The sequence below is a fragment of the Symphodus melops genome, assembly GCF_947650265.1.
Source record: "Symphodus melops genome assembly, chromosome: 7".
Classification (NCBI taxonomy): Eukaryota; Metazoa; Chordata; class Actinopteri; order Labriformes; family Labridae; genus Symphodus; species Symphodus melops.
The window spans coordinates 19,225,755-19,244,116 of NC_136697.1; the positions used below are offsets into that span (position 1 = coordinate 19,225,755).

Sequence of the window (18,362 nt, forward strand, 5' to 3'; positions counted from 1 at the left end):
AAGAAAGACAGAGATCTCCTCAGTGGAGATATCACAATTGTGTGAACACAGAGAGCGTGTCTGACCAGCGGCCTGTTTCCTTATGTTGCACAGGCTGAACGTCTCTTTATGTGTGTGTGTGTGTGTGTGTGTGTGTGTGTGTGTGTGTGTTCAGGCAGTGTTAAATGGATCCACACATGCTGCCTTTTGTCGTCTAACCATCACATAAAGAGGAAAATCCAAAGTGGAAAACAGTTCAACAATTACAATAAATAATTTCAGGTGTTTACCAAGCCTCTAATTACTGATATTGAGACGATATGTCACGGCCATAAAGATCACAGGATTAAATGAAACCCAACAGAAAAATGAGTCTCCAGGTGTAAAGATGTGCACATTATTGTCAAAGTATTTTATATTGATCTGCTTCAAGGCTCTGATGAATATATGAATCTCTGCACTGATTGCATGTATAGATTTATTTCTGCTCCAGTAAGGCCACGAGATGAGCAACATATCTGCTTGTAAAACATACATTATAAAGTTGCCGGAGGCCCTGCATCTGGGTCATTTACTTTGTATGATTGGGGAGCCATTTAAAAAGTGTTTACATTCCTTTTATTGACTAAATTGAGAGGAGTCTGAGCAGTCAGCAACTTATCGATTGAAGGACAGGGTTTTTTTTTTTTTAAGAATCAACAGCTACAAAATAGTTAACCAGGGGTTTGTTTAATGACATTATTCAATTTGTGTTTAAGTTTGATCAGGTGCTTCTAATAAATTAAGTTAATGAGAATAAATTAATGTTTTATGTCTTGTTGTGAATTTTTATGACTTTTTATAATTGATTTGACTAATTGTTTGCACTGCCTAAAATATATATTTCCCAAACTAGTTTATGGTCTTCAGTGATACACAGACAACCTTGGTGTTGATGTGTTCAAATAGGGGCCTTTAAATAACTTTATTTCATTTTAAGAGGTTATATTAGTGATAGTATACTGTGTACATTTATGACTTTAGTCCAGCTCCTGTTATAAAGTGATTACAGGTAGGAATATTCATTAGATACCAAGAAAAGCAACATTTTTAGCCCCAGCATGCACTGCTCGCCCCCGTCCAGATGAAACAGGGCCTGGATTAGGATGATTGTCGGCAAACAGCCTGGTGCCCGGGTCACCGAGGGTCAGCTCTCCCTGATGTGTTAATCAGGATTAAAGCCTGCAGGATGGGCCTGGCTAGCAAAAATACTATCCCTTTAACCCCCCCTCCCTTTTCAGCTCACACACACAGACACTCACACAGGCCCTGGCTGTAAAAGCACAAACATTGCCCTGGCTTAATCCCCTAATTAAGCGAGCCCCTCCTCACTGTTTAACCCCAGAGAGCCTCCTGGCCCTTGCACTCAGCAGCGTTTGGTCACCTCCAGCAGAGGAACTGCATTGTTTACCAGTGGATTTACTCAGCAGATAAGGAAATCATCTGAAGCCTTAAAAGGCCCCGGAAGATAAAGTAGAAAAAAATAAGAGCTGAGTGGACTTTGAAGAGGGGAGATCACACTCCCTAATCCCTGGATTGAAAGGTCTTCCAGAGTTCAGCATGTTATGTGAATGAATGGAGGGTGGAGGTCTGGCAAATTGGATTGTCTCTTTCTTTCTGAGAAGTCTCTGTGACAGAAATTTCGAAGGTTCAGATGTCACTATGAAAAACTAACATATCAAAGACACAGATAACGGATGAGAGAACAAATAATATTTAAAAAAAAAAAAGCTTTAATGGGATTATATTGCACATAACGACTTCCATATTGGTTCTTAATTGTCTCCTGAAATTATCATTGTTTGTTTTATTACTCACCGCAAAGTAAATGCTCATTGTAGCTGCCGAAACAAATCTGTAATAACAATAATAACGCTGTTTTATGGTATTTAACATCCATTATGGCTCATATCCTCCACCATGCTGCTCTGAGAGGAGCAGATGCTCACCGTGATGTCTTGTCTCTTACAGGGAATCCTTCTGAAGCGGAGTGGCAAATCCCTCAACAAGGAGTGGAAAAAGAAATATGTCACACTGTGTGATAATGGCGTCCTTACTTACCACCCCAGTTTACATGTAAGTCCAAACACCCCCCCCCCCAACCCCCGTTTATTTCTTCTCCCATTTCCTTTCCAATCGTCTTTATGTGTTTGTTACACTACTGTTTGTACTTGAGGGTACTACTGGAGGTTTTAATGCAGGATGTTTTCAACCACTGAGCACAATTCACTCGACGCGATTACATTTACCACCACTGCTGCAGCAAACTAGATTACAACCATATAGTCTGATGATTTCAACAGAGACATGTAGCTGTATATAATAGCTGTATTAGCTAACCCTTGGCTTTGAGCTTAGTGTTAAGAAACAGTGCGTCCTAGTGGTCATCTCTGCTCCCCCTGCGGTGCACATCATCCATGCCCGCTAATGGAGACATGGCTGCGCTGCTGCGTGCCTGCCGCGCCTAGACTCCACGCTGGCTTGTATTTATAACGGTTCTCACTGCATGGCAGCAGAGCCTGACCAGCCTCCCACATCCATCTTTGTCAGAATCCTGCTGTGCCGCTAATACCTCTTAAACACTCGGCTGGCTGGCAGCAGACAGCTCAGGAGCCCTGTGCCACTGTCAGAAATGCCCGTCTCTCCCCGACAAAAATTCCTCCCATCACTCTCTATGTATTTCAGCCCCGTGTTTTCCGATTGTAACGCAATTGGGTTGGTCCAAAAAAAAAAGACCGATTTCAGCCGCATCTTGTCTCTAAGTTTGAGCAGAAGCCCACCGGTTAGATTTGAACCTTGTGTGTGCGGCTGTGTTGCACTGACAGTGTGTTAGTAGTTTAATTTACAAGCGGTTATTAGCAGAGCAGTGCTGTGCTACAGTGATGTATGTAATTGACTGAACAGGCTATCTCTTGATCATTACAGCTATTACAGGTCATCGGGGCAATCTATGAATCTATGAATCTGTTGACTTACAGAGAGAGGTGAAATAAGGGAGACAGTTGCATTAGCGCGGGAACAGCTCGAGCTCATTTTGAGCAGCGGAGCAGAGAAGGAGTAAGAAAGGGAAAACGGGGGGCGAGAGTGAGATTGAGGGAGGAAGAAAGAAGGAGGGAGGCAAAAAGAGTGGAAGAGGGGAACCTTTAATTTCGCAGTCAGCCAAGCCATCCACACAATCACCTTCTGTTAATTCTATCTGCTACATCAATTAAATTGTTTGTAGAAACTAATTGAATGTGGCTTAATCACACATCTTAATAGCTTTGCACGCTTCGATCTGGCTGTTAATTCCAGCAATAAAATGAAATGAGAGCGCTCACTGGGTAATTAGTGAGGAGGCTTGGGAAAGAAATGAGTGCTTTATGACACGGTAATAAAGCAGAGGAGCCGTTGGGGGGACGGCAAAGGCCGAGCTCGCCTCTATCTGGGTCTTTTTCTGCTGAGCCCAATGATTTTCACCTTGGCTTCCCACATTTGGGCAGTAGTCGTTTTAAACCAAATCAGATGCCCAAATTGAAAGTGAATGAGACTGTTTGCATTCATTAAGCCTTACTTCTCGCTATTAGGAGAGACAGTGTAGGCACAGGTGATGTATAATGAATTTACAATCACGTCTTCGTTATCACACACCTCTAGTGGACTCTCTGAGATGAGTTGTGACTAATGGGGACGGAGATTGAATTGTCTTTTAATTTGTTTTTCCTTCATAATTCCCGGATTCTTGTCTGTCCACTGTGCGTAATCGCTGCTCAGGGTTAAAGGAAATATTCAGACAAATGCTTGAACAGAGAGCAGATCAATCACAACAGTGTTTATGTTCCTTCATTTATAGGACTACATGCAAAATGTGCATGGGAAAGAGATCGACCTGCTGAGGACAACTGTCAAGATCCCTGGAAAGAGACCTCCGAGAGCGGTCGCCACTGTTGCCCCCACTGCTAGTCCAAAAACGAATGGGCTGACCAAGGACCGCAGCACCTTGCAACTGGGCATAGGAAACACAGGTAAGATTACCTGCCCTCTGTATAAGGCTGCAGACCTGATAAATAAATGTTCACTTGTTTAGCCAAATGAGCTAACATAGATATTTATGAAAAATGGAACATCTGCGACAAACTGAAAAACTGAGATTGATACACTGGTTTTATCAGAATATAGGATTGTTTTTTTTCCTTTAAAATCAAGGTAGGTCTAGTTGTTGGGCTCTAAACCTTCAAGTGTTTTTGGAGAGGCGCACACCATTGAAAATCTAGGCACTCGCGGTTAAGTTTGCCTCATGTGCGTAGTGGGTGGCCCAGGTTCAAGTCCAACATGTGGCTCCTTTCCCACGTCCTTCCCCGCTTTCTCTCAATTTCCTACTCTTATCCACTGTCCTATCAAATAAAGGCAAGTAGGCCAAAATGTGTCTTGGAAAAACACAAATTTCAGATTACATCATTTACATATTAAGCAATACTACAGTTCTGTTGGGCAGTGGGCCCATCAGAGAATAAACCTTCATAGAGGCAAATAAGGTGGTGAACATACACATCTGGAATGACCTACAAAAAACACAACAATGGACGTGTACAGTATCGTATTTAAACTCTTTCTAATGATTTAGCCAGCTCATAATAATGTAATATTAGACAAAATATTTTGTCCAAATATGTGAAAACATAGAACTGTATACCAATAGGGAATAACATGTGTGTTAACAGACAGGACTTTGTTTGACTTCAAGTCATTAGTGTATCCTCTGTGTATCAACATTATCTTCATTTCTAGAGACCTGTGAAGAGGATGTCTGTGTCACTTTGTAAAAACCTAGTTCAACTTTTTGAACCACCCTGCAGTCACCTCCTCTTCCTCCTGTCGTTCTCTGACACTGTGCACAATGCTTCTCCATTTTATTAACAGTAGTTGTAACGAATAGCTAATATAATGATAATCAGATCGTCTCATGGCAGTACATTTATGGATGATGGACATGGAGAGCAAAGAGGGATTGATCATATTTTGCGTAGCCCCAAAAGAGGAAACCCATTACAGGTATGATATGTAATGGTTACTCAATGAGTCTTTCATTACTGTACTCATTCTCTACATCCTCAATTTGTGATTAATCACACAAATGAGTCCCAACAGGTTAATTATCTACTTATGGTATGTTTGTTTCATGCAAATTAACCTCCTTATTGTATACACAATGATGACTTAATGAGTGTCTATGAGAAAATCTATTAATTCTCTAAATTACTTTTGCTGGGAATTAGAAAGGATGTATAAACATTATGCCTATATTTAAAGGGGGGGGGGGGGGGGGGGGGGGGTTGAAAAAGGTGAGGGTTTTTTTTGCCACTGTGACACTGACCTAGTTGTGTTGTTGTCCTCTTTGGTAGAAGGAGGGTCACAACAACAACAAAATCACTTTGGTCCTGAGCTCAGAGTGAGGGTTTCCACCTTTCAAGTTTTAAAAATAGAGCTCTTCTCCCAGCGAGCTGTGCCACCGGAGGCTGCAAGAGAGTCTGGCAGGCTAACAGAGGGGAAGCCAGTGATTGGATTTAGGGGTTAGAGTTAAGAGTAATTAATTCAAATTAGCAAAGCTATCCCCAGAGGGAGGCGGGGACCTTTCATTGGCTGTAAAATGGGCAGAGGGTTTCCACCACACAAGCTAAGGCTAACTGGCTGACAGTGGGTTCAGAGCTGAAGATGGGTCAGCAGGGACCATTAACACTGTCCAGACAGGTTACTGGTAAACCTGGCCAAGGTGCTGCCACTGCTGAACAAGTTAATCAGTCACAAGCAGAAAGATGTAGGAGTGTGCAGAACAGAGGACGTTTCATAGAGGGTTTTTTTTTTCAACTCCCAAACTGTTGTGTAGTAGGTTAAGGGACACACATACAATGGCTTAGAAATTTGGCCAGACCATATTTAGTTAAACCAGCATCAACTGGTTTGTTTTCTCTTTTTGTTCATTTTTTTCAAACTCAGTTATGTGGTTTGCATGTGTTTGTTGGACAAAGACTCTTCAATGACAAAATTCCCAAGATTTTCAGTTGCTATCCATTTGGGCCTCTGGGAACAATGTGAGAGAGATTTGCCTTAATCTCCACTTACGGAAAAGAAAGGTTATATTCACATCTCGTCTCTTTCTGGGTGGAGGACCCTCTTCTGATTATGTGATCGGGATTTTGATTTCATTAGACGTGCAATTGATGAAGGGAACAAAGGAGTAATTTTTCATTCATGGCGTCCAAATCACAAGCCTTGTCTGCGCCTTTGGTAATTCATTCATTCCTTAGATCTAAAGACCTTTATAATCACTGGGAGAAGGGGGATAGGGACGGAAAGAAGGAGGGAGCGGGTGGATGAGGGGAGATGGGAAGATGAAGAGCAGAGGCTGAGGAGACAGAGAGTAAATGAGCGAACGCATGCGCCCACGAGCGGCCAGGTTTAATTCCTTTGCTGGGTGCTGAGCGGAACCGTTTAAAATATGATCCTGCGTGTTAACACACATCCTGCCGTGTCACCGGCGACAGATACATTTTATCAAAGTGTTAATGGGCTCAGTCACTTTGAATCTATCCTGTTGAAGAGAGGGACGCATGAGGAAGTGTTTAACTTGTTCCCTGTTGGTACTATAGTACAATTTGTTACCAGCTTTATTCTTAAGCAGAGCACAACCAGTACTCTCTGATCAGAAATACCTGCCCTGTGCCGGCATTAAACCACCGTTCTGTTCGCAATTTGTTTTTCTCAGTAACCTGCCTACACACTCTTATCATTCAGAAGTAATCTATGTTTAATGTGAACCAGTCATGGCTGTTTTGCCCTTGTCATTGTGTAGAAATCTAGTCATGGCCGTGTATGTTGTACTTCTCCCAAATTAGAAGCATTTTCCACTACTTAACCCTCTTCTTAAGATGATTTCCCCTTTTTATAGGCTAAATTACTCCTCTCTTTTTCCATGACCTCTGACAACTGTATGAGTACAGCTTGGGTTACACATAAAGTTTGTGTATTTCTTTTTTATCTGTGGAGAGATTAACCTGGATTTCATCTAAGTCACTTATTTCTTAGTATATAACATGGCACAGTTGACTACATTCAATGTCAGAGTGTTACATAATAGTAGTCACGGGCTGGAAATATCTAAAATCATCCCTTGACTATCAGCTCTCAGCTATTATATATATAATATATATATAAATATCTATATATTTCTATATTTTTGGTTTTTATTGAATTGTGCACGGTGTGCACTATGTGCTTCTTTTGTTAGCAATACTTGCTCTTTGCTGCTGTAACAATGTAAATGTCTACATTGTGAGATGAATAAAGGAATAATTTATCTTGACATTAAGAAGCAACATTTTTCAGGCCTACATGAAGTCCACAGAAGACATTAGACATGGCCAAAAAATGAGATAGTGACCTCAGCAAGAAAATAAATACAGAGGTACAGCTGTACAAAGAGATTAATTAGAAGTTGTTTCAACATGTACTTTTATTAAAACCATATATCATGCACAGTCTTGATATATGATCGTCTGAGTGAATTGTGTTGGGCTTGACAGCCGCAGCAGCATCAGAGGTGGAGGGGTGCGTCTGTCTGGGCCTCGGTGAGGAAGATGATAGTGGATTACACACAGCCGCAGATGATGTTCTGCCCGGCCCACATTACCATGAATGCTTCATTATCCCACTACTTGTACATAATGGCAACAACTCCACGGAGGGGTCAGGCCTTGTCACGGCTCATCAACCCACTGACGGCCCCGGCCTAAAGAGAAATAGGAAGCAAGGCAGCGCTGCTCCCCGCTAATCCATCGCCTCTACTTAACACCCGAACCCCAGATAGCCTGCAGAACACACGCTATGGCTTTTGTTTTCACTTTATACACAGTGAGGAAGAAATATCCATAATGGTACTTTGCTCTTTAAAGTGTTCATTAATTTTAATAAAGATGTTAACAATAATATGATTTGTTTCCAGAAGTATTCATGTTAAAAGCAATCCATTGATAATATTTTTCAATGTAATACTTCCTTATTTGCTAATGCTGCTAACTGCTAAAATCACAATGTAGAAACAATCTCTGTAAAGATATAGTTTATAATTTTAAATGTATTTTTATCAAAATGAGATTTGGATACTAAGACTACGACTGCTTTTAATTCCATGGATTTTCTGCAGTTACTCATGTGTAGTCAAATATCATATCACCATTACTGATGCATGAACACGCTAATATTTTAGCTGACCAAGATTGTGCAAACATTTTCTGCTTCATGCTATTGGGGATTTAATTTAAAGAAATGGATGGTGTTCCAAAAATAAAACAGTGTTGTTTGTTTTGTTTCCCATTCAGAAAAAAATTGTGTATTTAAAACGAAGAATGAATTCATAGAAAAGTGAAGCATTCTTGTCACTTGTTTGTATTTGTACTCTCAATCAGTGCTCATTAATTGTATTCACTAAATGAAGGTTTGATATATTCGACAATTGTCAGGAAATGTTTAAAATCATGTTTCTGTTTTTTTTTTTTTTCAAGCAGACTGTCTTTATGAAAAGAATATTTTTGCACTTTAATGTTAACAGCCTGAATACATCATGTCTTTTGAGTTATTGTGAGTTTATTTAATTCACTTGGAGCCATGCTAAATGTATCTGATTTGAACAGTTTTTATTGGCCCCTGTTCCATTATCAAATGGAATCATTAGGACTTCAGTGTGCTGTCTTCAGGTCATTGTCAGTCCAGCGCCGTTCCTCTGAAGCTGTAAAACACACTGGAGTCAGGCCTGGCTGGAGCTGCGGGTACAGTGCTCTTTTAATGCCACAAGCTGATTATTTCTCCACTGTAATTACATTATCCTCCCCTTTATGCAGGAGTGGTCTCTGGGGACTAATGGATACAGCCATGTATAATTCATTCATCATTAGCATCCAATTTGACAATTAGACCTGATTGTTGAATTTTAAATATCCAAGTTGCAGTGTAGTTATCTAACAGTTTATTTTTCCTTAAGTCTTTTTAAGACGTCCAAGAGTCAAACTTTGGAAATAGTGAGATGATGGTATCTAAGGTGGAAATGTAGGAATTGCCCAATAGCAACAAGGTGATAGAGTATTTAGCTTTGTAGATTGGGCTTTGCTACACCAAAAAAGACATGCACATTGTGTGTTTATAAAGAATTTTGAAATATTCTGTTATTTTAATGTTGTTGATAATTCCTAACCCATAAAAAAACAACAGTAGATTGATGAGATTATTCTAAATATCATGTATTCATCACTCTCTGTAAAACAAAGTTTTACATTTTCTTTTCAGTACCTCTCCTCCTCCTCCTCCTCCTCCTCCTCCTCCTCCTCCTCCTCCTCCCACCTCCTCCTCTGCTCTGATTTCAGCATGCTAATTTAGTCGGCGCTCCTCAGCATGATTCCCTCGCTCTCTCTGCCATTCTTGCTGCGATTCTGCTCCCTCCCCTCTGGGACCTGAAGATTAATATTCCTGGGCCCAACAAGATAATTACTGATACTAATTAGACATGATTATGTGAATTTGATACACTTATTACTCTAGATAATGAGTAGGACATATTATCCTAACAAGCACCCGTGCCGCTTAGTTTACTTTACACACGACCCACACTCTGTATTTTCTGTTATTGTCACCTCAATCAGAAAGTGATATTTACTTGTAATTATTGAATAAAAGGCCTTGATGTGTGTTACCTGGAAGATGAGGAAGCATTGATGACAGAATCAAAGATATGGCTTGTTTTTGAAAAAACAATGCCTCAGTAAACATAACCTCTGAGAGTGGAAGCCATCTGTATTTATCTAATTTAATCACATTGTTTTTTATGAAGTACATATGAAGCCTGTAAATGAGCTATTGTGTCATAGCTCAGATAAAAATGGAATGGAAAATGATTATTGTAAAACAATTATTAAAAAAAATGTAGGTCATTAAAAAATATTCCAAGTTGAGTAATGTTTTAAATTAAGTAAGAAGTTTTTTGTTTGTTTTTTTTCCAAGAAAAAACGTCAAGCAGATTTTTTTTTTTTTAATTCTGAGACATACTGTATATTCAGTTCAGTTGATGCATGTTAAAGCTTAAGCAGGTGATCCGCTTTGGAATCCGTCACTCGTCCTGAAGTGTATCGATGAGTTCTTCAGAGTAGTTAGGATGTGTTGTAGCGACTGCTTGCGAACAGTTGGGAAGGACCCCACATGGCGCTGCCTAACCCATGAATTAGTAAAGAGTGCCAGGCGTCTGTGGCTCGCCTGATTGGAAGTTAGGGAGAGAACGCCTGCTGACGCCAGTGGAGATCGATGTGGCAGTCAGAGGGATGAGGCGAGATAATTAGCGTTCAGAGTGTATCTTGTTAATTAAGGGCTAATTAGAGGCAGAGGTGGAGGGAGATGGTTGTGTGTGTGTGACTGTGTGAAGGGGGGTCTCTGACAGAGGGATGTGCACAAATAAGGTAGCAGCAGCAGTGCTGCAGAAACCTCCAGAGCTGTTAACTCATTTACAACTTTATAACCTTCATGAAAGAATTATTTTTCATTTGAAGAAGACGGTCGTACCAGGTTAGGTTAAGTGAGGAAACACAAGGATACAGGATTCATTTTCTCATGTGTGTCGCTTGTTTTCCAGGTGCCCCTCACTCCAACAGCAGTTCATCCCTCCAGACGGGCGGGTCTGTGTTTGGCGGCAGTAAAGATGGCATGCACCAACGCTCCTTCTCTGTGTCCAGCGCCGACCAGTGGAATGAAGCCATCAACACCAGTACAAGCAGCGGAGCCCGTAAGACCTTTCCCTTAATCATGTCCGAAGACCTCACTATACATTAGCTGCCAAAATCAAATATGCGAACCGGAAAAAAAAAAGACGAAATAAAGGAATCTGATGCAGAGATGCGGTGGGATGGAAATGAATTTTCGTACGTTTTTCAGACAGACGGATGAAGCCTCATTTTCATAATTAGGTGATCAGGGCTCTGATCGCTGTGACCTTTCTTGGCTGCTGCTCTTTTAAAGGAGCGGCACCTTGTTCACAGGAGAAGAAGAGTGAATGTTAACTTTCTGCTTTCCATGCATCCCTGCTTACTGCCTCCCTGTCACTGTTCTTGACTGAAGTAAGATAATATATTCACCATGCATGTCAGCCCCCTCTCCCACCCTGTCTCTCTGTCTTTACCTTCCATCTTACTGTTAACCCCCCTCTCCTCCTCTGTTTTCCTCTCTTTTTCTTCTGAAGAGGAAAATGAATGCTTTTTGGGGGTACCATTCATCACCAGTTATTTCCCTCTCTTTGTGGTTGGCAGTAAAAAAGCACTTAAATGCACATCAACAGAATAACAGTCATTTCCATGCATGTTTGCACTCTGGTAGTTCTCATTAGCGCGGCGGCGGCTCCCCCCCTCCCCATGGGCTCCCAGGGGCCCCGGCAGTTTAAAGAGCGCACTTTACGAGCGCTGCTGGAGTCCAACTGCACGACCCTCGTGGTTCCGCAGACAAGACTGTCTCTCATTTGGAGCTGCCAAACGATCAATTCTGCCTGGACGCAGGCACTTCCATCACCCCCTACCCCTGTCTCCCATCAGCGGCATGCCCAAAGCAGAATTACTTAGATTCGTGGGGTCCTCAAATAAATGAGCATAAGTGTGTGTTGTGTATGTGTGTGTGTTCTTGTTTTTTTTTTTTTATTTGTATGTGATTTTTTTTTTTTCCCCAGCAAATCATGTTCTCCTCTATATGAAAATGTATATGCAGGAGAAGAAAAGGGTTTCATAGCGGATGTTTGTAAATGTGCGTTTGGCTGCACAGGACACGTTTGGATTCCTGAACGTTTTGTTTGGAAAATAAGGAAGCCTAGAAGTTCCCCATTTTCATGTTTGCTAAACTGAAAAGCCCTCGATTTGATCATAGCTCATTAACCAGCATCCAGTCTTCAACGAAATCAGATCCACAATTTGCTCCATTATTCTATTTTCTTCAATTATTTTCGTGCTACTCTTAAGGTAACCACAAATGAGCTTGAGTGAGGCAAATGAGCTGAAAATAATGGCAAGACACATTGCGTCAAATGATAGATATGTTGCACGTCTTTGGGAAGGAGTTTCTCTGTAATCATAGTGCATAGTCAGTGAAGACGGCTTTTGTGGATCAAAAACTTCTCTGAACATCTTTCCTTTTTGTCTCTTTACAATTTAAAAATCCGAGTTGTCTGCGGTGTGAAATGTGACTTGACTCTCCAAAAACACAAGCCTGATTGAAATGCGACTCTCTTGTCTTCCTATCTAATGTGCCTTCAATAATCAATAGAGGGTGTTCCTCAGTGAAGGGTGCTCATGTTTTGCCATTTGAATTGACTTGAACCACGACCAATCACTCCATTATCCTTGGTGAAGGTTGCAGGTTAACATAAAATGTGATTCTGAGATGCATAAACAGTAGATTGATGATTCAGTAGTGAATGAATGCATCTTAGCCAGGTAACCATTTCCATATTATTTAAAGAATGTCCTCATTTGTAAACCTATTGAGCAAAGGCAGAAGCACAGATAGTAATGTCTCTTGAATATTGAGCGCAGATTTTTGATTAAATCCCGGCCCAATTTTTCTATTGCTTGCATTCATAAGAACACTCATTCTTAATGCGCTGGGTGCTTGTTTAGATTCCGCTCTCCTTGGTACACCTCAATCTCTGAACCTGAATTAAAAGCGCGAGGCTCAAACAGACAGTGTGAACAATGTGAGCGGCTCGCTGATGACAAGAACTCAAATCCTGCTCGGAGTGTGAGTAATGTCACGTTCCCAAAGGCACAAGATTACAATGGATCAGTGTGCTCCCTCATTCAATATTTAAATCAGTGTTAACCTGTTGTTGGGGCTTTTCATGCTCTCGTGCTGAAACCCATTGTAAGGTCAAATTCAATAGATTGATTAAGGTGTTGAACAGAAGGAGACAACAGGTCAACCGAAAGAAAGACTTTCTGGTCCGAGTCACGACAGGTTGGGTAACTGCTGTGTTTCTTTGTTGGACATCAACTTTATGTCTTTAATTAGAAACATTATTTCAGGCTCTGGGAAGCTTAATTTGTCATTTTATTTACATTTATTTCTGGACAGAATCTGGGGGGAAAAATGGTTCCTAAAATAATTTGAAGTTGATCTAAATTACAAACGGATCATTCTACACATGTTCATATCCTGCATTCCTGGCCTCCTGCTTGTTTCTTAGTAGTATTAAGTTAGTTCTGCTAAGTTATTTCTCTCCCCTCAAGTTTGTGTATCAGGACGCGTGTAGTTAATGCACAGATAGCCTTTTCCTGTGGCACTATGCTTTACACCTTGGCCTCCCGATGTGAGGGTGATAGCATGTGGGGCGTTTGATTTCTACGCCAGGCCATAATGAAGTTTGACATTTAGTTTGGAGAGAGCAGCAGAGCGCGATCAGGCCTTGATTAGTACGCTCTAATTGAGGATAATAAGGGGGAGGCGGTGATTGTTTCTAATTTTTGCCATTAATTGCAGCCGTTGGCTTTGATTGAGGACAGGCAGGGCTGCCATGTCAAGGGGCCTGGTGGAATCATAGTGCTCCTCACCCGGAGCCTCTTGAATAACAATGAAATGACTCCCCTCCTCTTCATCACACACACACACACACACACACACACACACCCTCCCCCCAGCCTCTCTCTCTCTTCCTCTCTCTCACCCCTTTTTCATTCTCATTCATTCTCAGCGTGACATTGGTAAAGGCAGGAAGCTGTTAGCAGCCCCCTCTTTGTCTCACCCAAAGACTTCATCCTGAATCATGTTTAAACTGTCATCTCCTCGTAGAAGTGTAATATGCAGTAATCACAGGTCAGGCTCATACCTTTTGAGCTGCCCAGGTGATGGGAGTTGAGTGGGAAAGAGACTCCTGATCCCCAGGGTGCTTCATTACCCAGCCTGGTCCTGATGGCTCTCATACACACTAACAGTTCGCTAATAACCACAGTGAACACAGAACAAGTCCAATTCTGACTTGATCATTCTCTACTTAAGAAATATACTCTTGTATAGTTTGGTGCTGAAAACCTCATAGAGTCAGGAGACTGTGAGTTGTAAAACCATTAGGATTCAGGTGCTTTGATATTATTCCTCAGAGATGTGGACTGTAGTATTATCCATTTTCTGCTCCTATGCCGTCATGTTCCAGAATTCTTAAAGCCTAATTTAACTAAGGGAAGAGTACCTCCCAATATATGTTTCAGGTGCAGGAGGTGCACGATGAGCAGAGCCAGGGTCATTTTCCACAACATTAAGGGCAGAAATTGATAATTAGAGGTGTTTATGACACGGTTGGGCCCCCGAGGGGCAGCCCTCCCCTTTAACCTCAAGCGACATTAAACAAATGCTGGCTGTCACGTCGGAGGCAGGTTGGAGCGCAAGTCTTCCCTGCGCCATACGGAGCCGTGCTGGCGATACAGACGCTGGGATGGAGAGGGGGGGGGAAGCGGGAGGGGGGAGCGGGGGGGGTGAGGCACATGGAGGACCCCTGTGCCCCCAGCTGTCTGAGCCAGCTAATGACTCGTCTCAGGGGGGCTGTTGTAAGAGAGCAGGGAAATTGAAACAGACGCCTCGACTAGGGGCTGCTACATGTGTGGCTGCGTGCTGCCATTCAAAACACACCAGAGAAGCCTAATGTGAGGAGGCTAGCACAAGCCCCAGTGTTGTGTTTATTAATAGGTATTTTATTATTTTCCAAGTAGAAGTTAGCTTTTTAATGCCAAAATCTTCAGATGACTTGTTTCGTAGGTGTTTAATTTTCACTTATCTTCTTGCAAATTAAACACGGAAGCTGTTGTTACTAATTTGTATTCGTGACATTATTGTGTGTATACACCCCCCTCATTAAGAGGAATCACTAAGTTGAGTACAGAAACATTGTTTGTCTCAGGTGATGTCTCCTATACTTTGCCCACGCTCAAGCTAAAGCATCCCCAGGCCCTCAGAGCTCCACCCCACCATCACCCCTTCCCTCCGCCCACGTTAGCATCTTCAATCCCCCGCTGAGCCCATCTTACTCCTCCAAGACAGCCCCATCTCCCTAAAGGTAATGACCGAATTAGGCCTAATGTTGTACACTGGCTAATGGCACAGTGCCGCACATTATAGTATGTGCAACTGGCAACGACAACAGAAATAATCCCTGAGCCCCTTGTCCTCCTGCACTCCACCCCTGGGGCTGGGACGGTGCACAGGGAAATGAATGGAGTTTGCCACACTACAATGAGCTTTTGATGGGAGACAATGGAGGAGGCTGCCAGCACCACACAGGGTGGTAAGAGGAGAGCAATATGGGGCCCATCTACCGGCCCTCCCTCCCTGCTTCCCCCAGGCCCCTGGCCCCCGCTCCCAGATTCATAATGGCATCCGGAGGGGGAAAGAAGGGAAAGTGATGTCAAATGTCAGGAAATCAGAAAGATGGCAAGCTGACATCCCCCTCCTATCCTCCCATCCCTCCTATCCCTTTGCCCAACGGTAGCACAGGTTAATATCACATTTATAAAATCACTTACAAGAAACAAAGCCGGCTCTTAGCCCCCTGTCACTCTCAGACAGTCATATAGAGAGCTTTGCTGCAGGCTAACTTAGGTAACCATTTGTTCACTGATAGCCTCGTACCTGTCCTTCACTCTGTCTAAAACCAGAGCAACGCGCTTACTTTTGGAGCACTCAAAGCCATTTCCAACTCTGACAAACACATTTTAAAGATGTGACAAGTCTAACTCGACTTTGCATGACGCTTCCAATAAAGACTACATCGTTTATTATTCATTGCTCATTGTCAGTTTTCAATGATTCATTTGTTTCAAAAGAATAATTTCATGTTTTGCAAATGTGCCGTTCATATTCTACACATGTAATGCAAATATGTTTATTTGAAATATCATACACTTCTGTCTTTATGTTACACGTATAGCTTTAGATGAAAGCAATGTGTAATTAATAATAGACTTAGATTAGAATAGACGTCTACTCAATCTCCTGTAGGTCTTCATGTTTATTTGATGCTTCATCAAAGCACTTAAACCAACCAGCAGACATTTATTTCTACTTTTAAATTATTCCTGTAATCTTCCTCCCCATGGTTTGAAGTTAAAGCGCTCTTCAGAGTAAAACAGTGTGATGATCTTTTGGTAGTATTCATTCCATTTATTTTAAAAACGTTATCATTTCAAGCATCATTTCTTTAGATGCTTCACTGATAAATCTACCTCGATACTGTTTAGTGTTTGAAACTTTGAGGTGATGCTATGATGTTGTGGGATTGAACAAAATGAAGAGTCCCTGTTATACTGACAGAATAATTAGAATATATAAAGACCATGCTGTATTTATTTTTTGTCCATAGATGAGGATTGCAAAGTTGTACTCGGTCAGTGTTGACTGTAGCTCACAGGCTGATGCCGTAACAATGAAACTCTTTTTTAATTAGACATAAAAGAAAGGACTCATGTTTTATTCTCGTTTTGTGTCTTCTTCAGCCAATGGAATGAGTGATCCTGCAAATTCCAGTGTGGGCAGCGCTACGAGTCCTAAACTTGAACCACCTCCTTCACCGCACGCCAACCGCAAGAAACACAGACGGAAAAAGAGCACGGGCATCACTAAGCCAGATGGCTTATCTGCAGGCAATGAAGGTACAGCACAGTCACTCTGATACAGCTTTAGCATACCAAATGTTCTAACACAAAGACAGATGACCATGACATATACAAGTGAACAACCAGCAAAACTTTACCTGCAGGCGCTTTTTTGATCCAACAGCTCTTGGGTAGATTTTCTATGCAACTAATGGTCCTCAAATATGTACATGAAATACCGTATATCCACCACTTTATTGGATGTTGCTTTTCAGTATTTCACAGGTCATTAATGACCAATACTTACGTGTTAACATGTTTCATTGTCAACACATACATTCAAAAAAAAAACAGTAAAGGGTGGACAAATGCATGAATTTGCTCTTCTTTTGCAGAATTTTCAAAAGTTAGTCAACTTTTTTCATACATTTGGATTATTAAAGCCTAATTTATCTGGAGAACTGAGCTCATTAAGGATTAAATCCCATGAACACTTGCAAACGTATTAAGAGCGCAAAAGTGTTGTGTGTGTGTGTGTGAAACAAACACGATAGGCTCCTTTTTTTTGGGAGGCGGGGGGGACGCAAGTTAAGGATCCTTAGTGCAGTAAGGAGTCAAGTAGCTGTCTTAAGCAGCAACTAATTAGAGATGAATAATAGTAATTAGAGTTAGTTATTTTCTGAAACGACATGTTGCATATATGATTGAATTAAAGGTGTGCAGTCATAAAATATCCACACACAGACTTAAGGATGGCCAATGACTTTCAGCCAAAAATCAGATATGTAGTCTTGTATATTCTGCAGTGCCGTACCAAAATGTGTGTGGTTTTGTATCTGTATGTGAACCCCCTGCACACTGCACACCCTCAGCCCCCATTTCTTTCACCGCTGTCTGAATGGCCTGATCTCCAGAAGCCGTGGCCCTCCTCAGCAGGGGAGTGGCAGTCAGCTCTCCACCCAATTAATAATGATTCTCCAGCCCAATGATGAATGGAGTACCCTAATTGGATGGCATTGTGAAAACACTGGGACGCATTTCAGAGGCCATAAAACTGATGTCACAAGAGCGGGATGATCAATCAACAAGATTGATACGCTGGATAACAACAACAATGGCATTGACGCCTCCTAAATGGGGCTAAGCATTTATAATCATTATACTTTTTTATCATGGTCTCTGACAGCTTCTCTTTAAAGTCTGAATGGGTCTGTTGACCACATTGTTGTTCAGAGGGAACATCATCACCATCACCATCTCCAAGATAAGTGCTGTGAGATAAGTGTTGGAGTATTTCCTCTTCAAAATACCGATGAAAGTTAATCCCAGATTTGATCTTTTTTTTACTCTCAGATCTAACCTGAGGAGTTCAGGTACAGAAGCTGTGTGCAGCAGCACAGTTTTTGAGCGGTATAGCCATTACTTGTGTTTTATTTGGCATTACTTAGCTCTTAATGGGGCTCTCGTGGCAGAGTTACAAACCCACATTAAAGCCAAGAGTGAGTGATGGCTGGCATTATCAAATAGCATCAAATCTCATCAATAAACGCCTCGCACCACAGCCATGGAGTCGAATTGCTCCTGGACTTCATGAGGAGAAAATCTAAGGGTAATCAAGACCAGAGGAGGCAGATTCTAAATGTGTCTCAAGTCGTCAAGCACGCACACTGTTTTCTATCTCTTTCATGCTTCTCTTCGAGCTTTTCTATTAGC

The 18,362-nt window shown here is 41.7% G+C and overlaps 1 protein-coding gene across 2 annotated transcripts in view; it reads left to right on the plus strand.

The window, feature by feature from the left end:
* agap3 (ArfGAP with GTPase domain, ankyrin repeat and PH domain 3) overlaps positions 1–18,362 on the plus strand; it is a 117,422-nt gene that overhangs the window by 74,523 nt on the left and 24,537 nt on the right. For both annotated transcript variants that reach the window (XM_079347673.1, XM_079347672.1), the window contains exons 10-13: positions 1,990–2,094; positions 3,851–4,022; positions 10,667–10,816; positions 16,551–16,706. In XM_079347673.1, the coding sequence (XP_079203799.1) occupies positions 1,990–2,094; positions 3,851–4,022; positions 10,667–10,816; positions 16,551–16,706 (583 nt within the window). The remainder of the gene's footprint in view (positions 1–1,989; positions 2,095–3,850; positions 4,023–10,666; positions 10,817–16,550; positions 16,707–18,362) is intronic.